General features: G+C 39.9%; 1 protein-coding gene across 2 annotated transcripts in view; it reads right to left on the reverse strand.

Moving 5' to 3' along the window:
- Window positions 1–22,631, reverse strand: part of NTAN1 (N-terminal asparagine amidase) — a 49,675-nt gene that overhangs the window by 4,621 nt on the left and 22,423 nt on the right. Inside the window, exons 3-9 of one of the 2 annotated variants that reach the window (XM_069734112.1) lie at window positions 14,850–14,915; window positions 13,841–13,946; window positions 13,540–13,613; window positions 12,469–12,522; window positions 4,407–4,460; window positions 3,913–4,010; window positions 2,301–2,414 (exon numbers count right to left, since the gene is read on the reverse strand). In XM_069734112.1, coding sequence (XP_069590213.1) covers window positions 2,301–2,414; window positions 3,913–4,010; window positions 4,407–4,460; window positions 12,469–12,522; window positions 13,540–13,613; window positions 13,841–13,946; window positions 14,850–14,915 — 566 coding nt within the window. The remainder of the gene's footprint in view (window positions 1–2,300; window positions 2,415–3,912; window positions 4,011–4,406; window positions 4,461–12,468; window positions 12,523–13,539; window positions 13,614–13,840; window positions 13,947–14,849; window positions 14,916–22,631) is intronic. The other variant, XM_069734113.1, reaches the window with a different exon arrangement.

The raw sequence follows: 22,631 nt of genomic DNA on the forward strand, positions 1-22,631 counted from the left end.
TAAACAGCGTAGCGGGAAAAAAACTCAAAACGCCAGAATTACGTTTTTTTGGTCGCCGCGACATTGCATTAAAATGCAATAACGGGCGATCAAAAGAACGTATCTGCACCAAAATGCTATCATTAAAAACGTCATCTCGGCACGCAAAAAATAAGCCCTCAACCGACCCCAGATGATGAAAAATGGAGACGCTACGAGTATCGGAAAATGGCGCAATTTTTTTTTTTTTTGTTTTTTTTTTTAGCAAAGTTTGGAATTTTTTTTCACCACTTAGATAAAAAATAACCTAGTCATGTTTGGTGTCTATGAACTCGTAATGACCTGGAGAATCATTATGGCAGGTCGTTTTTAGCATTTAGTGAACCTAGCAAAAAAGCCAAACAAAAAACCAATGTGGGATTGCACTTTTTTTGCAATTTCACCGCACTTGGAATTTTTTTCCCCGTTTTCTAGTACACGACATGCTAAAACCAATGATGTCGTTCAAAAGTACAACTCGTCCCGCAAAAAATAAGCCCTCACATGGCCAAATTGACGGAAAAATAAAAAAGTTATGGCTCTGGGGAGGAGGGGAGCGAAAAACGAACACGGAAAAACGAAAAATCCCCCGGTCATGAAGGGGTTAAAATGCCACCCTCACCCCTATAATATTAGTATGACTTTTACATAACTTAGATTTATTTTTCTTCAGGTCACATTCCAGCATTTTGTTTTTATTTCACCTGTTACATTAATGATAATGCTCATTGTGTGCACTTACAGACTGCTGTCATCTGCCGTTTCCAGCGCTGCGCCGCTCATTCACCGCATCAAGTAACTGCAGCTTTTTCTTGCCGGCTTACACCACAGACCGTAATTCATTTCTTAATGCAAGTCTATAAAAGCCTGGTTCCGAGTCTCAGCCTTAGGCCACGTTCAGTATTTTACCTCAGTATTTGTAAACCAAAATCAGGAGTGGAACAATCAGAGGAAAAGTATAATAGAAACACGTCACCATTATTGTATTTATCACCCACTCCTGGTTATGGCTTAGACTCAACTTTATCAGCAGCAATTTTTTTTTTTTACCCCTTTCCGACATCAGGTGTAATAGTACACCAATCGGGCTCAGATGCTGAGCCTGCACATTTCTGGGCACATGACGGCTGATCTATAGAGCCGACTTGTGCCTGCAACAGCCGTGGGTGGAATCTCCAACAGCAGCATTTAACTCGCGCTTCCAGAAGTGTGCCAGAAATCCCGCCCATGGATGACCCCGGGTTACAGATGGGTTGGCATGACAACCAGAGGGCTGCAGCAGACCTCTATGGTTGTCACAGCCAGATTGCTATGAGCGCCGCCCAGTGCTCATAGCAAGTGAGCATTTCTGCTACATACAGGCGATCTGATCATCGCCTGTATCTAGCAAAGCCAATCCGACAACAGCAGCTTCTATTCTCCCATGGAGACTATTGAAGCATGCAAAAAACAAACAAAAAGAAGAAGAAAAAAAAAAAAAATGATATCTGCACCAAAATGGTATTAAAAAAAAATCAGTTCGGTGTGCAAAAAATAAGCCCTCACACATCCCGAGATAATGAAAAATTGAGACATTATGGGTGTTGGAAAATTGCAATTTTTTTAAGTTTGGAAATTTTTTTTACCATTTAAATAAAAAAAAAGAACTTATACATGTTTGGTGTCTATGAACTCGTAATGACCTGGAGAATCATAATGTCAGGTCAGTTTTTGCATTTGGCGAACATGGTAAAAAAAAAAAAAAAAAAAAAAATTTTAAAAAAAGTCATGAAATTGTACTTTTGTTTTGCAATTTCACTGCACTTGAATTTTTTTCCCGTTTTTTTTCCAATACACGATATGTTAAAACCAATGGTGGTGTTCAAAAGTACAACTCGTCTCTCAAAAAACAAGACCACAACATGGCCATTTTGACAAAAAAAAATAAAATAAAAATTATGGCTCTGGGAAGAAGGGGAGCAAAAACAAAAATACCTCTGGTCGTTAAGGGGTTAATAAAGTCAATGCCCTCTAATGATGAGAGCAGTACACAATACTCATGCTGGGAGCGCCCTCTTGTGGTAGCTATAAGGAAACACCATGATAGTCTGATGGGTGGCGGTCCAGGCTCCACAGTTGTCACATCGTCGGTCTCCATGGAAGATGCATCCACCGATAAGCAGAACAGCAAACTTTCAAGCACACAGAACAGGATGGATCTTACATTTAACAAGGGTTTGATACTACCCAAAGTCACCATAGGAAATTCCTATACTTAGTAGTGCTGGCATTAATATACTCACATCCAGTATCTCCTTGTCCTCCTGATGCAGCCAAAATTCCATGTTTGGGAGAGGCATCCAGGAATAAGGCCCAATGTTTAACTGCTCCATTTCTGCGTCATAGATATTCACCATCTAAGACCAAGACACCAACACCAGTGTTACTCCACGATTAGCGGGCCAGCTAAAATACTTGGTGTCCGGTTAGCAGAAAACAATGTGGGAACTCCAATGATAACACAACATATTTGGAAAGTTACCCTACTTATGTACACTGAAATTGGTAAATTTAGACTTGTGTATGCCTTCATAAAGGGGCAGCCAACTATTTGACCTAGTTCACACTGTTGTTGGAGGATTAGTTCGGAGCCCCCGCTAACGTCTGTGTCAGATAGGAATTACTCTGCATTATTCCTCCCTGATTAGTCAATATAGTGGAATTTGTCAGCATCAAATCCAGAACGGCTTCGTTCTTCCCATGGTTTGGGCAGAAGGTATCAGTCGCGGATTGTTCGATCACAGTCATGTATGTTTGTCTCAAATGCTGCGGCGTTTCAGAGAAAAACATCCTTTTACCAGCCACCACTAGCCATACTGGCGGGTCCCTAGCAGCTTCTCCCCACCGGCTGACAGTGACTGCCAAGTCTCTACCTGCATATAGGCACAGACTTGTCAGTCACTATCAGCGGGCGGGGAGAAGCCATCAGGAACCACCTGTAAGAATAGTCACCAACGTGCTCAGTCCACGACGACTATCAATAGTATCCTTTTCTCTGAAACATGTCGGCTGGTACATGCTGCCCACTGATTGGGAAGTATGGATCAGGGTTAGTCCATCTCTGGGAACACCTCTACTTAAATGTATGTATTTGGGATGCAGGATAGCCAGGTGGGACTGGGTTAGATCCTAGCACTGCTTATCTTTATCAGATGCACCTGGCTAGCTATGACTAAGAACCAGGACAGTCACCTTGCTCTCTGTCAGCTGGGGGAACCCGAGCAGAGTGGGCTGCGGTGAGTCTCTCTGCACAGGCCGTGTTCACCAAACTGCAAGTATCAATGGTTGCCTTGGATAAAAACGGTTTTGTTTCACTGAACTGGGACTAGCTCCACCATGTGAGAGTAGCCAGGGTGTACTTGGCTTAGTTGGCGCCTGGACAAAGCTAGGGATTTGGGGTTTATGGTTTTGTTTTTCGAAGCTATGCACCATGTCGAAGTAAGCGTCACACTGTTTTGACAAAAAAGTCCAGTTCCTGTGTGAACGCACCCTACTGCGGAACGTGAATCCCTACGGAGCTGTAAAGCATTTTTGCAATTCGATTTCATTGATCATTTTGCACCGTTCGATTTTTTTGTTTTCTTGCATAAATCAACCGAGAGGTACTCCATTAATGGCAGACAAAAGGTTAGAAATTCTTAGAAATATTTACTGCAAATGCACCTGAAATATGTAAATTCATGTAGGTAAAAGGAATTATATAGACCTAATTATAAGGAAATTTATATACCTTCGACAGCAGTTTAATTAAGCGGAACAAAAATCTAAAACACATTTTCTGCATCCAATACCATCACGTACAGAAAAAGGATAACCTAAGCAATAAATAGACGAGTGTAGATAGTTAACCCTTACATCTCCTCCTGCAAGAATGTATGCACAGCGCAAATCCTCATCCGGTTGCCGATCCTCAAATTTTGCCTTGCAGATTTCTCCTGTTTTAACATTTACTGCTGAATTAAAAACAAAACAAAACAATGAGCCATTGCAGAATTCAGGCTGATTTCCTCAAAACCTCCGATATCTGGATGGGCAAGGAGAACACCCAAGAGGAGCTTATGGGGTTAAAACTGAATGTGCATGCTCCCATGTCTTCTCTTCTATAAATGCTGACTGCCATCTGCTGGTAAAAAATGAATACTTCAGCCACATCGTGCCCTCCTTTTCCTTAATAGAGGAAAACACGCAGAAATGATAATTGTGATGTATGTAGGTTTGTGTGCAAGTGTGTCTGATGTGTTCGCACGGACCACATAAGTGTCTGCATATCGATGTGTTCACAAGTTCATGGATCAAAATCCAGCTTCCACACTGTGCATACAGGGGTGCTCAACTGAGCAAGAACTTACCTAGGCCATAAATAATTGGGAGGTGAATACCGTCCTCTTTCCGGTCATTTATATCTGAAAAATAGAAGTTATATTGGGTCATCTTAAACACAAATAGATTTCTGAAAAATATATTAAATATACTCTAAGGTGCCATTATTGCATCGTAAAAAAAAAAAAGTAGTGTACCCAATTATATGTATTAGGTACAGAATATATATATATTCTGTGCTGATAAATTCTGACTGTCTGCAGCCACCGCTAAAGGAAAAGAAGGCAGTTAATGAACAAAGATGTTTGTTGATCTCAGTGGAGCTGTATTAAAAGGGTTATTCCCACAATGGTGATATTTTTCACAGAATACAGTTAATGCAGACTTATTGTTAAACTACAGATCAAGCCCAACAGTAAGATTCTTTCTTGAACGTTTGTGTCTTTTTTTTATATCTCCCACTATGTACAACCAGCAAACACTGCCAAAATTACATATCCGAGCGGCACCTTGCTTCTCCTCAGTGCTGCAGGCCCCTTCCCCTGCTCTCCTGTGTGTTTTTAGTCTCATCTCTCTGAATTGTCTCAGAGCGAAAGCTGTATGAATCTGTAAAACTGCTCTGGCTTCCAGTACAACTCGCCTGTGACTCCACCATGGATATTTGTCACAGCAAACTAATATATGTTTAAAATTCACTCTATGATTCCATACCCTGTAAGGCCATGTATAATACTGAGCCAGACAGAGTTCATCTTCTGCCATATGCATCAATATAGCGACAGGTTGGTTTTTATATCCATGATCTGTTAGTCGGCATCAAGCGCAGCTCATCTGTCCTCCACTCTGCTGTGCATGTACTACTGAGCTTGAAATAACCATCGTGGAAGCATGGTGAAGGCGAGTGTAGGACAGCTGAGCTGTGATTTGGACAGATCGATGTAAAACTGAAAATGTTGATCTATGAAATGCATAGGGCAGAGGATTAAATGGGTGATTTTATCTTCTGGACGTCAGCTACCAGATCAATGATGTAAAAATACACATGCAGATATATTAATATAAATGGCAGAAGGCAAAAAACAGGATTTTTGGTTGCTTACCGTAAAATCTGTTTCTTGAAGCCTCCATTGGGGGACACAGGAACCATGGGTGTATGCTGCTGCCACTAGGAGGCTGACACTATGCAAATAAAAAAGTTAGCTCCTCTGCAGTGTACACCCCACCGACTGGCATTAAACTCTTCAGTTAGTGAGAAAGCAGTAGGAGAAAGAACAAGGTTGAAAAACCATAACCACAAACTTGAGAACTGTAAACGTGAGAACAGTCAGAGAACATATAACAAAAACATTGGGAGGGAGCTGTGTCCCCCAATGGAGGCTTCAAGAAACAGATTTTACGGTAAGCAACCAAAAATCCTGTTTTCTTTATCGGCTCTCATTGGGGGACACAGGAACCATGGGACGTCCCAAAGCAGTCCCAAGGGCGGGAAAAACAGACTTCCATCAGGTCAGAGGACTCACCACTGCCGCCTGCAGGATCCTTCTGCCTAGGCTGGCGTCCGCCGATGCGTAGGTATGGACCTTGTAAAATTCGGCGAACGTGTGGATGGAAGACCAAGTTGCCGCTTTGCAAAGCTGTAGGGCGGAAGCCCTGTGGTGCACCGCCCAGGAAGCACCGACTGCCCAGGTAGAGTGAGCCTTAATCCCAGGAGGGGGCACTCTGTTCTTGACCCGGTAAGCCTCCAAAAATTGCCATTCTGATCCATCGAGCAATAGTCGCTTTAGAAGCCGGCTGGCCTCTGCGCGTGCCATCAGGAATGACGAAAAAGGAATCCGTCTTCCGGAAAGTGGACGTTCTGTCCAGATAGATTCTCACAGCCCTGACAAGGTCCAGCTTGTTCAATGATCGCTCCAGAGGATGAGTCGGAGCTGGACAAAAGGAAGGTAGAACGATGTCCTCGTTGAGGTGGAAGGTGGAAACCACCTTAGGAAGAAAAGAAGGTGGGGGCCGGAAGACCACCTTGTCCTGGTGAATGACCAAAAACGGAGGGTGGCAAGACAAGGCCGCCAACTCGGAAACGCGGCGAATGGACGTGATGGCCACAAGAAAGGCCACCTTCCACGATAAAACTGATAGAGGAATCTCCCTAAGAGGTTCAAAGGGAGAAACCCTCAGAACGTCCAGTACCAGGTTTAAGTCCCATGCCTCCACAGGGGCCCTGTACGGCGGGACAGCGTGGGCTACCCCTTGAAAGAAGGTCTTAACCTGTGGCCGAGAGGCCAAGGTCTTCTGAAAGAGGATGGAAAGCGCAGAGACCTGACCCTTCAGGGAACTAAGAGCCAGGCCCGAATCCAGTCCTGCCTGAAGGAAGGCCAAAAGAGAAGGCAGGGAAAAAACCATAGGCGGAACGCGGTTGGACTCGCACCAACGGAAGTAGGCCTTCCAGGTGCGGTAGTAGATCCTGGAAGACGAAGGCTTCCGAGCCTGAATCATGGTGTGAATCACCCGGTCCGAAAGGCCGGACGCTCTTAGAACCACGGTCTCAACAGCTACGCCGTTAAACTGAGCGACCGAGAATTCGGGTGGCAGATCGGACCCTGGGACAGCAGATCGGGCCTGTCTGGAAGGCGCCAGGGAGCGTCCGCGAGAAGGTTGACGAGCTCCGCGAACCAAGCTCTCCTGGGCCAATCCGGGGCGATCAGGATGACCGGCACCCCTTCCGCTTTGATCTTCTTCAACAGTTTGGGAAGTAATGGAAGGGGTGGGAACAGGTAGGGCAGCTCGAACTGTGACCAAGGAATTGCCAGAGCATCGACGCCCACTGCGAGAGGATCGCGGGACCTGGAGACGAACTGCGGAACCTTCCTGTTGACTCGAGACGCCGTGAGATCCACATCCGGAGTTCCCCATCGAAGACAAATCTGATGGAAGACCTCCGGATGCAAGGACCATTCCCCTGCCGCGAGGCCCTCGCGGCTGAGGAAGTCGGCGGCCCAGTTTTCCACGCCGGGGATATGCACCGCGGATATCACCGGAACCGTTGCCTCTGCCCAAAGGAGGATCTTGGATACCTCGGCAAGGGCCAAGGAGCTTCGAGTCCCCCCCTGATGGTTGACATATGCCACAGCCGTGGCGTTGTCCGTCTGGATCCGGACCGGAAGGCCCCTGAGGATCCTTTCCCAGTGGCGGAGGGACAGAAAGATGGCCCGAATTTCGAGGACGTTGATTGGCAGAGATGACTCCTGTGGCGACCAACGGCCCTGAACCGTCAGGTGGCGAAAAACCGCACCCCAGCTGATCAGGCTGGCGTCCGTTGTCACCACCTGCCAGTGAACCGGAAGGAAGGACCTGCCCTGGGAGATGAGAGGTGACGTCAGCCACCAGTTGAGAGACCGCCTGACCCGAAAGGAGAGTCTGATCGGTCGATCCAGGGAGAAGACCGACCTGTCCCACAGACAGAATGGCTTGCTGAACGGGTTGCGAATGGAATTGGGCGAAGGGAATCGCTTCCAATGTAGCTACCATCCTCCCCAGAACCTTCATGGCCGAACGGAGGGAGGGAGGTCGAGGACCCTGGAGCAAGCGTATGTCCCGACAAAGAGTGAATCTCTTGTCTTTGGGAAGGAAGACTCTGCTCTGACGAGTGTCGAAAAGCATGCCCAGAAAGATCATGCGCTGAGAAGGAATAAGGCAGGACTTCTTCCGGTTTACCAGCCACCCGAAACGGGCTAAGGTGTCGAGAACAATGGACAGGCTTTCGTGGGCCTGAGCGAAGGACGGAGCCTTGATGAGGATGTCGTCGAGATATGGAAATAGGACCAAGCCTCTGACTCTCAAGATGGCCATCAGCGCCGCCATGATCTTCGTGAACACTCTTGGCGCGGTTGCGAGACCGAACGGCAGGGCGACGAACTGAAAATGATCTCGTTGCACTGCGAAGCGCAGGAAACGGTGATGTCCGGGAAATATCGGGACATGGAGGTAGGCGTCCTGGATATCTATTGAGCATAGAAACTCCATGGAAGCAATTACTGAACGAAGGGATTCCATCCTGAAGTGTCTCAGGCGAACTCTCCTGTTCAGCAATTTGAGGTCCAGAATGGGGCGAACTTTGCCATCTTTTTTCGGTACCACAAAAAGATTCGAGTAGAAACCCGTGAAGCGTTCTTTTTCTGGGACGGGAACGATTACCCTGGATTTGAGCAGAGAAGCGATGGCTGAGAAGAAGCCCGGAACTAGAGCGGGGTCTCTTGGAGGACAGGATTGGAAGAAACGATCCCGAGGTCGGGAAGCGAACTCTATTTTGTATCCCGAGGATACAACTTCCCTGACCCATGCATCCTCTACTGCGGAAATCCAGACGTCCCTGAAAAGGAGAAGACGGCCGCCCAATCTGGGAGTTGGGCTAGAGTCTTGCCGAGAGTCATGCCGAGGTGGATCTTCCAGTCCTGGGCCTGGAGGATCTACCCTGGGAGAAACGAGGACGCCAGGACGGAGTGGGCCTAAAGGACACCGCCTTCTTCTCTTGACGTGCCTGTGGCCTCTGTTGCTGCTGGGAAAAGGAGTTTGACGCAGCGAAGCGACGAAAAGGCCGAAAAGAACGAAACTGTCGTCTAGGAGGAGGGCGACGAGGCTTAGCCTGGGGGAGAAGAGAACTTGTACCCCCGGTGGCGTCCTTAATTATTTGGTCCAGCTGGGAACCAAAGAGGCGAGAGCCCTGGAAGGGCAGACTAGTGAGGGACTTTTTGGAGGACAAGTCCGCCTGCCAGGCCTTGAGCCAAACGGTCCGGCGGATGGCAACGGCATTGCTGGAAGCTTGAGCCGCACAAGACACAACATCCAGGGAGGCGGAAACCAGGTAGTCACCAGCGTGGGAAATCTGGTTGGCAAGTTCCGCTAATTTCGCGGGAGGCGCCCCGTCCAGGATACCTCGCCGAAGATCCTTGGCCCATTTTGAAATGGATTTTGAAGCCCAAGTGGACGCAAAAGCTGGACATAGAGCCGCTGAAGCCGCTTCAAAAGCAGATTTCGCGAAGGATTCTATAACTATCGTTAGAATCCTTCAGAGATGCTCCGCCGGACAGAGGAAGCACCGTGCTGGTGGACAGCCTGGACACAGGTGGATCCACCGAGGGAGAGACCGTCCAATTGGCGGTAAGTTCTGGAGAAAAAGGATATAGCACACCCAGGCGTTTCCCCTCTGAAAACGCCTAGTGGGGTTCTCTCTCTCTCTGGACAAGATTTCCTCGAATTCAGTATGAGGAGCGAAAAATTTAGAAGGTGGTTTGGCCCGTCTAAACGAAACCGCCTGATCTGCGGGTTCCGTAGAGGGATCCTTGATGCCACAGGTTTGGTTTATTGCCCCAATGAGGTTCTGTACTGTCTCACTCATGGTGGCGATTTGGTTAGGATCCAGCTCCGAAATATCCTCCGAAGGCGCATCAGATAATGCCTCGCCTGACTCAGGGGAGGAGGATCGGTGGGACACCAACCGCGGGGGAGGGCCAAGCGGCGAGATGGAGCGCGAAGAGGACTCAGACCGACGTTCCTGTCTGGACCTTTTGTGGCTTATCAAGGAGGGCTCGAGCGGCGGTTCCTGCGACCCGCTGGCCACTGCAGGGGTAACCGATCCAGCGCGGACACTAGGGTTTGAGATACCAGTGTTAAATCGGCCACCGATTGTGACAGAGAGGCGGCCCAGCCTGGGATGGGGGGGATCACTCTCGGGCGGAACAGCCGGGGGATCCTGGGCGGTGGGAACAATCGGGTTGCTGCAGGACTGACTCAGCGGGGAGGACTGACCGGAGGGAAGTTTGCTGTTACAGGACGAACATGCAAAGTACGTGACTAAGGCAGAAGATGAAGAAGTCGGAGGACGAGAGCAGCCCCCTTTAGAGTTAGACATTTTGAAGAGGTCCCTTAAGAAAATGCCAGCAGGTTAGGGGACAGTGGGGCAGAGGAGGGTGTCAGTCTGCAGTGCAGAGCTACTCACGGCAGACGAAAAACCCCGGATACCAGGAGCTGCAGGCCTGGAGGAAGATGCTGTGGATCCCCAGCGCAGATGGCGTGCGGTGTTCCCAGAAAGAGCGCTCTGCGAAGTTCCCCCGGCGCAGGAGCGTGGCACGATGAAGAAAACTCGTGCCCTGAGCGTCCAGCAGCGGCGTGGAGGAAGGGGCGGAGCCAGCCGAGATGGCGCCGGTGGGTGGGGAATGCAGGGCAGAGTTTGTCGGGCGGTCGAAAGCCCGCCCAATGATACCAGAAGTGGCGGAGCGCGTCACCGGAAGTAGGCCCCAGGGGAAGCCGGGGCCTAAATTAGCAGCCGGTGACCGCTGAAATGGGTGCCGGCGCCGAGGAAAAGGTGCGGGCGTCCCGTCTGACAGGCGCGGCAGCCGCCGCATGAACAGAGGAGCGCCGGTGTCGGAAGTAGGAGGGACCGCGGCAAACTTAAAAAAGGTACCACCGTGGAGATAAAAACAGAGCGGCTGTCTGTAGTGGGGCCGCACCGCAGAGGAAAGGGTCTGCGGCACCGATTAGAGGTGCAGAGCCATCGTGGGAAGGCAGCGCGGCCGGACATAAGAGCCGCCGCGCAAAAGATGGGCCCCGGTAATTGTCCCTAATTGCCAGTACAGAACGGGTGCGGACGCAGGGATAGCAGTGCGGCCGCAGAAATAGCAGTGTGGCTGCCTGTAAGGTGCCTCGCCGCAAAAAAATAGCAGGAAGAAGGGAATCCAGAGGCCCCCCAAATACTCACCTAATATCCCACGCCGTCTACTAACCTTAAAAACATGGAAGATATTAGACGTCCTTGGAGCTGATGGACGTCCTCGTCTCCTCCGAACGACAGGCTCTGGAAGGCGAGTGGGTGGGGGACGGAGCCAGGACCGGACTTCTGAGCACGCTTGTGTGCTAGGATCTTGGTCCTGGATAGGGATCTATGAGGATACGGGGTGGCAGTACACGCCGTACTCATAGTCCGCTTTGTGGGACTACAGGTGTGACTGTTCACCCTGTATCCCCTCCGAAAACCTGAAAAAGAAACGACGCACATTGAGGTAGATAAGGGTCTAATGAAAGACCCGTGTCCACCTCCTACTGACACTAAGCTAAACTGAAGAGTTTAATGCCAGTCGGTGGGGTGTACACTGCAGAGGAGGAGCTAACTTTTTTATTTGCATAGTGTCCGCCTCCTAGTGGCAGCAGCATACACCCATGGTTCCTGTGTCCCCCAATGAGAGGCGATAAAGAAATCAGTCTGACTAACCCCTCACTTCTACAATAATGCTCATACGATAACAATAATGCTCGTACTACTAATGTGGATTAGATCACAGATAGACAGAAAAAGGCCTCTGTCCAAAAACAATATATGGGCCCTTGGCAGCCAAAGAGCTCCGAAAAACGCAAACTGCACCTGCTTTGGAGGTAGATATGGGTCCCCTTACCTCTTGGGTTCCTGTGCGGCCGCTCAAGTTGCACCAATTATATGTCCGCCCCAGATGTCACACATTAATATCTGTGGATAATCTAATTTCACAGTCCAGCCTGTCCTGCGTGTTGGGTTATAAACAAGCCAGCAGCTTACACATACACACATGGCCAAAATTGATAGCACCCTTTTGCAGCTAAAGGTGGTGCAACAAAATATTAAGTTAAGGGTGCCATCATTTTTGTCCAGGCCATTTTCAACAGTTTTGTTTTTTTTTTTATTATTTTTATTTTACAATTTTCTGTTGAGCCACAATTCAGAAGCAATGTTAGATTCTCATTAGTTGATATTGAATAGATTTACCGTAATTGAAAGTGTTGTCAGTCTCACGTTATTTCAGTGACCACTGTGGGTTTTTCTTACTATACCAGGAGGGTAGCAACAATTTTACCTACATCTGTATATTGCTACACCACACACATACAATTCATTAAAGCGCCAAATTGGGCATCCAAATGGGTGTCATTTGCACCAGGCCCAAAGATGGCATTTTGTATTGCACGTGGGTTCTACCTTAGTCTGGCCAAACAATCAAAAGAACAAGAATCCAAGAAACCGTCAAGATTATCGGCCTAGCAGATAGGAAGCAGTGGAAAGTCACATACCTGTAACACACAATGTGACGAGGTGAACGTCCTTTGCTTGTTGGTGAAACGCTTCTACAAAATGGGATATAAAAATCTGGTTATTAAAGTCATTACAAACTGAAAGGAATCTTCGGCGACAAAACGCTGTGTAGCTGCAGGTGTAGCTCGCTGCACGGTCCCACCACTAGCTCTGCAGGTTGATAACATTTTTTTGTAGTTGACACATTCCCTTCAATAAAGGTTATTCCACTATATACATTTATAACATGTAGACTAATCAGTGTCAGTCTGACAACGTCAGACCGCAGACAACCATTTAGACAGGAAACATCCATTGGCAGCATGCTGGAATGATTTATCATGGTGTTAAAGGGTACTGTTCAGAAACTTGTACCCTTCCAAACCATCTATATGGCTGTATAGCCCTTTAAAAGATAAGCAAGTTGATCACTTTAAGACCCAAATATTGATGCTCTGGCAGCAAGAAATCATGGTTTGAAATTCAGTACAGTGGCGGACAAACCATTGGTGCAACCGCCTCCTCCCCCCCCCCCCCCCCCAAGATGAACGGGGGTCAACACCCATCTCAAAAGCAGGGGATAAACATTGATCCATTGGACTGAAAAGGACCAAATATTGTTCTTGCACAGGGGCCCTCTTCTATCTATGTGTCACTGGTTCAGTATCTCTGTCTGGAAGTGCACTGGGGCGTAACGATGCACTTACAGCTCTGGGGCGTAACGATGCACTTACAGATCCTCAGCCCCACACTATTACCTGTCGTGTATCAGCGCCAACGACCTGTCAAACGAGATAGGAGTGGTGCTAAAAAATACAGCGTGGGGCGGAGGAGTGCACTTCCAGACACCAAGATAGAAGATTTATTGCTGTTGAAGGATCGGTTATAAAAGAGATCAACTTGCTTATTTTTTTTAAAGGGCTAAAAAGAGATATGGTAAATGTTTTAGAATTTTCTATCTAGTTCTCTTTAAATGATATCAAGTTGTCTGACAGTACAGGGACCATTCAGTAGGGAATTACGGGGACCATGATTGTCAGGTGTATATTACTTACAATGAGTGAACTTACTAAGAAGCTGACGAGACAGTTTCAGTGATAATTGGCGTTGGTCATTGAACCCTCCAACCAAGTGCAGCTCCAGTCTAGTAATTAAAAAAAATATATAATTTCATTGGGACAAATTAACATTGTATGGAGAACGGCACAGGCCATAGAGATGTGTGGCTGTCCCCAACCTCTGGCTCTACACCCAGAGCAATACTACAACTCCCAGCATTGCTTCTCAACAAATCCAACTTCTTGTACAATTCAAAGTCATTTCCAATGGAGGTTACAAAAAATCCTCGTGTAGGTAAGAATAATGACCCACCTTCCTTCTGTGGTCTTTGTTAAGGACTCGACAGCCTGAATAATGGCTGCCACCTCATTTTCAGAATCTGATCCATCGAGGTGCGCTAAACAAGTGGCCCCACTTCCTACATGGGAAACACAAATGTGGTTAATGGGCATTTAATATACTGAACACGTCATCTGCTGGGGATCAATACTACTGGCCGCCCAGCCTGCAGAGGACCAAGTTAGTAATGAAGAAAAAAAAAAAAAAAAAAACACAGATTGCTGTTTCTTTTACATTACAAAAAAAACAAAAAAAAAAACATACAAGAATCCTTAAAAATAAAGCAAAACAAAAAAAAGACTATACATTTTATTCCTTTTGTTTTATTTTTTAAAAATTTTTTATAGCGATCAGTATAATATATATATATATATATATATATATATATATATATATATATATATATATATATATATATATATATATATATATATATATATTTTTTTTTTTTTTTTACTAACCCTTTAGGAAGTTTACAACAGGATCTGCGACACCAGAATGAGAACATCTGACCTGTACAAATCATGGCTTGCCTTACATTGGAGGCACGGGTTCTCATATAAAGACATTACTTTGGGTAAGTTGGCGCTGGGAATTCTGTAATTGGCTCCTGTCCACATCAGCCACATATTCCTTCATAAATCATGGAACAATAAATTAAGGATGCCTCATCAGAAGCCAGCTATAGCAAATGGGGCAAGTGAAGCGCCCATGGTATTCCATGTGACAGATCCGGCAGAATTCTGCGGTTTCCATTGTAAACAGAAGCCAAAATGCAGATGTGGAAAAAGCCTTGACTTGTACAGTCAGTGGGGGTCAGGCTGATTTATCTGCATGGTACCTTTCCACCACAAATCAACACTATGGCCTCTTCACAATCAGTGAGGATCCCCCGCTGTTCATAAAGTGATTAACCCCTTCAGTCTCCAATATTTGGGCCATCACCGGACAATAGCAGAACTCCTGGATGCTTCTTCCATACCTGTGTGTCTAAGAACAACAATGTGACAAGTAGTTGCATCTTCCGACCCGAGGATGGAAATTGAACCTGGATAAAAAGGAGAAAATACACAGATTTCTGTATAACAAATTTACAAACCAGAAGTTTTTAATTTGAATTGATATAGATATATACATATACATACTATACACACACATACATATATATATATATATATATATATATATATATATATATATATATATATATATATATATATATATATATATATATACATATACATATATATACCGGTATATATGAACACGGCAGCACATGTACATGAATCTAGGCCATGTGAAAACACAGACAAATGTTCGATATGAATCATACTTCTCAAAATTATTTTTTCATAAAACTTACAGTTATAGATAAAATGAAGATTCTTAGCGCATAAATTGGCCAATTCATGTGTGCCCATCAACCATGGCAAGGTGATCTCCCTCTGATGGGTCCTACTCTACTGTACATGCCACTCTTGGGCCACCAGCCTACAACTTTGGACAAACATGTCACTCTGGGCTAAACCTACAATTTATGGGCAGGTAGAGTTGATTACCGCCACCTGCAAGGTCAATGGGAAGAGTGCAAGATCAGTCTGAATGCAGCCACATCCATATACTAAACAGAGAAAAAAAAACCAACCAGCACTCCCAATGTGAACACATGCAAGCTGGCCTAGATTCATGTACACGTGCTGCTGTGTTCTTTTATATCCACATGATACAGCTTGCAGCTTGCATTAGCCCCCATACGCAAATCTGGTCATGAGTGTCCTGGAGGAGGACCTCGTCTATGTGTCCCACCACTTCCGGCATGTGCTGGTGTGGTGGAGATACATAGACGATGTCTTCCTCCTATGGAAGGGCACGGAAAAAGAATTGGAAGATTTCCATCAATATCTGAATGGAATAGATGAGACCATTAAGTTCACAGTAATCTCTTCCAGAACAAATATACAATTTCTGGATGTGTCGGTCAAATTGAGCAATGGAGAACTGACAACTACTTTATTTGTGAAAGAAACTGATAGAAATAATCTCCTTGTCTATGATAGTCAACACCCCCGTAACATGGTGAGGTCAATCCCTCTTAGCCAACTTCTAAGGGTACGTAGAATTGTGAAAGAGGAAGGGGAAATAGATGGTGTTATGGATACGTTAGCAAAAAAATTCTTGAAGAGGGGGTATCCACAAGGAGTGATCAATATTGCTAAAGAAGCTGCCTCAAACAAAGATCGGAAAGAGCTGCTGGAAAAAGACAGACAATATAGAAAGAGACCACTGACTAGAATACCATGTGTAATGACATATACGGAGGAAAGTGGAAACATAGCGGGGATAATTAAAAAACACTGGGGTATGTTAACAAGCTGTTTACCAGAAATAAAAGAATTTAAAGAGCCCCCATTGTTCTCGTACCGTAGGAGTAAAAACATTAAGGACTATGTGGTAAAATCGGATATTGGGCCCCTGAAAACCAAAAGCCAGACCACTCTAACTGGGGGGAGACAAAAGGGCTGCTTCCCGTGTTTATCGTGTGTCAATTGTAAATACATGCTAAAGGGATCTACATTCAAACACCCAGGTACAAACAAAGAATATACTATCAAACAATTCCTAACATGTAACTCAGATTATGTGATTTATCTGTTGGAGTGTCCGTGTAAACTATGGTACATAGGGGAAACGACTTGTGAATTGAAGGTATGCATCAATAACCATAGACACTCAATTAGGAAAAAACGAGTAGACCTCCCAGTCTCAAAACACTTCACAGAGTTGGGACATACCGAGAAAGATCTCAAATTTAGGATTATAGATAAGGTCCCCATACAAAGGAGAGGGGGAGATAGAGTGAGCCTTTTAAAAAAACAAGAATTAAAATGGATATATATGCTTGACACCCTGAAGCCAAAGGGGCTGAATGTAGAATTTAAAATCCACCCTAATATGTACTAGCCCTATAAGTATACCCCTAAGAATCGGATATATGGGGATCCCTAGTGTTGGAGTATTGTATACAGATGAATTATATGAATTTGATATGGAGCTCCAATTTTAACATTATTTTATATTATCTTAGCGATATCTTCACACCTAGCAACTTGCAAGTAGTCCTTGGCCTGCCAACAGGTGGAACATAACCACATGGAGGAAGAAAGAATAATAAACAAAAATATAATACCTTTATCTCATATCTTCATGGATTAGTTGTAACAATTTTTTTGTCTCATCTCTGTTCATAATTAGTCATGGTTGTCGGCCGATCACATTGTCTCAGTAGTATAAATAAAGCATGCGTAATATTAAACTGTGGTACATGGAAGTTTATTTTGGGAATAGGATGGGTGGCAACAAAAAAATCACTTATGTGGACCCCCCTAGGACGACAATATGGCCGCTAAGGGCTGTGTGTCAAATAGGAGGGACATGGACAAGCGGAGGGGCCTGAAGAAGGTGTCATCCGTTGTGTCAGAGTGAAAAGGAATGCCGTATAACCAGTACTCACCATTAAAAAACAAAATATAGTTTATAAATGAATCACTTATATGGACCCCCATAGGGTGACAATATGGCCTTGAAGGGCTGTGTGTCAAATGGGAGGGACATTGACAAATGGATGTAGCCTGAATAGGGTGTCATCCAGTATGTCAGAGTGCAAAACCACATTGTAACAATCAGAGACTATCAATAGAATATATCTCACAACTGAAATAGATGTACCGCAGCATAGGGATTAAAAAACTGATAGTGGCTGGGCGACTGGCGTTGAGAGACGCATCTTGCCACATTCAAGATGGCGTCCCGGCGCTGACGAGCGGCGAGTGCGCATGCGCCAAGAGAAAGCGGTAGATGTAGCGTCCTCCATGTGGTTTTGACCGATGTATGGTGGGGTAAGGAATATAAACAAACATAAGATATACTATGAGAGAGATGTCTATTGAAAAGAAATATGTATGAAATGATCAAAATAATAGTGAAGATGTTGGAACTTATTAGCACTTTGGCACTATGCACTTTATGAGATATGGATTGCACATATGAGATTTTTTTACACAATTGTTGATCTATGTATGTATACATGTATTTATGCTTAATGACCAATGAAATATGCAAATGTATGTAGATTATGCCTATAAAAGCACCATTGTTAATGACACTCACTGCTTGAAAAAGGCTCAGTGAGAGCCGAAACGTCGCACAGAGATGTGGGTTCAATAAAAGTCACATTCTTAGGCTACGTTCACATTAGCGTTCCGCTAATGTGCGTCGCTGTTGCGTCGGCGACGCGCCCCTATGTTTAACATGGGGGACGCGTGCGTTTTTTTTGTTGCGTTTTCCGACACGTGCGGCGTTTTCGACGCTAGCGTCGGACGCAAGAAAATGCAACAAGTTGCATTTTTCGTGCGTCCGATTTTCGTCAAAAAACGACGCACGCATCGCAAAACGCAGCGTTTTTGCGTGCGTTGTGCAACGCTAATGTGAACGTAGCCTTACCTGCATGAGGATTTGGAGTGCTGCCTTCATTTGCTGATTTTTGTATTTGATGAGTGGACCATTCTGCCCAGGAGGCCAGGCACCCACCGGTGAGGATATAAGATATAAGATATAAGATATAAGATATAAGATATAAGATATAAGATATAAGATATAAGATATAAGATATAAGATATAAGATATAAGATATAAGATATAAGATATAAGATATAAGATATAAGATATAAGATATAAGATATAAGATATAAGATATAAGATATAAGATATAAGATATAAGATATAAGATATAAGATATAAGATATAAGATATAAGATATAAGATATAAGATATAAGATATAAGATATAAGATATAAGATATAAGATATAAGATATAAGATATAAGATATAAGATATAAGATATAAGATATAAGATATAAGATATAAGATATAAGATATAAGATATAAGATATAAGATATAAGATATAAGATATAAGATATAAGATATAAGATATAAGATATAAGATATAAGATATAAGATATAAGATATAAGATATAAGATATAAGATATAAGATATAAGATATAAGATATAAGATATAAGATATAAGATATAAGATATAAGATATAAGATATAAGATATAAGATATAAGATATAAGATATAAGATATAAGATATAAGATATAAGATATAAGATATAAGATATAAGATATAAGATATAAGATATAAGATATAAGATATAAGATATAAGATATAAGATATAAGATATAAGATATAAGATATAAGATATAAGATATAAGATATAAGATATAAGATATAAGATATAAGATATAAGATATAAGATATAAGATATAAGATATAAGATATAAGATATAAGATATAAGATATAAGATATAAGATATAAGATATAAGATATAAGATATAAGATATAAGATATAAGATATAAGATATAAGATATAAGATATAAGATATAAGATATAAGATATAAGATATAAGATATAAGATATAAGATATAAGATATAAGATATAAGATATAAGATATAAGATATAAGATATAAGATATAAGATATAAGATATAAGATATAAGATATAAGATATAAGATATAAGATATAAGATATAAGATATAAGATATAAGATATAAGATATAAGATATAAGATATAAGATATAAGATATAAGATATAAGATATAAGATATAAGATATAAGATATAAGATATAAGATATAAGATATAAGATATAAGATATAAGATATAAGATATAAGATATAAGATATAAGATATAAGATATAAGATATAAGATATAAGATATAAGATATAAGATATAAGATATAAGATATAAGATATAAGATATAAGATATAAGATATAAGATATAAGATATAAGATATAAGATATAAGATATAAGATATAAGATATAAGATATAAGATATAAGATATAAGATATAAGATATAAGATATAAGATATAAGATATAAGATATAAGATATAAGATATAAGATATAAGATATAAGATATAAGATATAAGATATAAGATATAAGATATAAGATATAAGATATAAGATATAAGATATAAGATATAAGATATAAGATATAAGATATAAGATATAAGATATAAGATATAAGATATAAGATATAAGATATAAGATATAAGATATAAGATATAAGATATAAGATATAAGATATAAGATATAAGATATAAGATATAAGATATAAGATATAAGATATAAGATATAAGATATAAGATATAAGATATAAGATATAAGATATAAGATATAAGATATAAGATATAAGATATAAGATATAAGATATAAGATATAAGATATAAGATATAAGATATAAGATATAAGATATAAGATATAAGATATAAGATATAAGATATAAGATATAAGATATAAGATATAAGATATAAGATATAAGATATAAGATATAAGATATAAGATATAAGATATAAGATATAAGATATAAGATATAAGATATAAGATATAAGATATAAGATATAAGATATAAGATATAAGATATAAGATATAAGATATAAGATATAAGATATAAGATATAAGATATAAGATATAAGATATAAGATATAAGATATAAGATATAAGATATAAGATATAAGATATAAGATATAAGATATAAGATATAAGATATAAGATATAAGATATAAGATATAAGATATAAGATATAAGATATAAGATATAAGATATAAGATATAAGATATAAGATATAAGATATAAGATATAAGATATAAGATATAAGATATAAGATATAAGATATAAGATATAAGATATAAGATATAAGATATAAGATATAAGATATAAGATATAAGATATAAGATATAAGATATAAGATATAAGATATAAGATATAAGATATAAGATATAAGATATAAGATATAAGATATAAGATATAAGATATAAGATATAAGATATAAGATATAAGATATAAGATATAAGATATAAGATATAAGATATAAGATATAAGATATAAGATATAAGATATAAGATATAAGATATAAGATATAAGATATAAGATATAAGATATAAGATATAAGATATAAGATATAAGATATAAGATATAAGATATAAGATATAAGATATAAGATATAAGATATAAGATATAAGATATAAGATATAAGATATAAGATATAAGATATAAGATATAAGATATAAGATATAAGATATAAGATATAAGATATAAGATATAAGATATAAGATATAAGATATAAGATATAAGATATAAGATATAAGATATAAGATATAAGATATAAGATATAAGATATAAGATATAAGATATAAGATATAAGATATAAGATATAAGATATAAGATATAAGATATAAGATATAAGATATAAGATATAAGATATAAGATATAAGATATAAGATATAAGATATAAGATATAAGATATAAGATATAAGATATAAGATATAAGATATAAGATATAAGATATAAGATATAAGATATAAGATATAAGATATAAGATATAAGATATAAGATATAAGATATAAGATATAAGATATAAGATATAAGATATAAGATATAAGATATAAGATATAAGATATAAGATATAAGATATAAGATATAAGATATAAGATATAAGATATAAGATATAAGATATAAGATATAAGATATAAGATATAAGATATAAGATATAAGATATAAGATATAAGATATAAGATATAAGATATAAGATATAAGATATAAGATATAAGATATAAGATATAAGATATAAGATATAAGATATAAGATATAAGATATAAGATATAAGATATAAGATATAAGATATAAGATATAAGATATAAGATATAAGATATAAGATATAAGATATAAGATATAAGATATAAGATATAAGATATAAGATATAAGATATAAGATATAAGATATAAGATATAAGATATAAGATATAAGATATAAGATATAAGATATAAGATATAAGATATAAGATATAAGATATAAGATATAAGATATAAGATATAAGATATAAGATATAAGATATAAGATATAAGATATAAGATATAAGATATAAGATATAAGATATAAGATATAAGATATAAGATATAAGATATAAGATATAAGATATAAGATATAAGATATAAGATATAAGATATAAGATATAAGATATAAGATATAAGATATAAGATATAAGATATAAGATATAAGATATAAGATATAAGATATAAGATATAAGATATAAGATATAAGATATAAGATATAAGATATAAGATATAAGATATAAGATATAAGATATAAGATATAAGATATAAGATATAAGATATAAGATATAAGATATAAGATATAAGATATAAGATATAAGATATAAGATATAAGATATAAGATATAAGATATAAGATATAAGATATAAGATATAAGATATAAGATATAAGATATAAGATATAAGATATAAGATATAAGATATAAGATATAAGATATAAGATATAAGATATAAGATATAAGATATAAGATATAAGATATAAGATATAAGATATAAGATATAAGATATAAGATATAAGATATAAGATATAAGATATAAGATATAAGATATAAGATATAAGATATAAGATATAAGATATAAGATATAAGATATAAGATATAAGATATAAGATATAAGATATAAATATAAGATATAAGATATAAGATATAAGATATAAGATATAAGATATAAGATATAAGATATAAGATATAAGATATAAGATATAAGATATAAGATATAAGATATAAGATATAAGATATAAGATATAAGATATAAGATATAAGATATAAGATATAAGATATAAGATATAAGATATAAGATATAAGATATA

Source organism: Ranitomeya imitator, chromosome 7 (genome assembly GCF_032444005.1).
Source record: "Ranitomeya imitator isolate aRanImi1 chromosome 7, aRanImi1.pri, whole genome shotgun sequence".
NCBI lineage: Eukaryota > Metazoa > Chordata > Amphibia > Anura > Dendrobatidae > Ranitomeya > Ranitomeya imitator.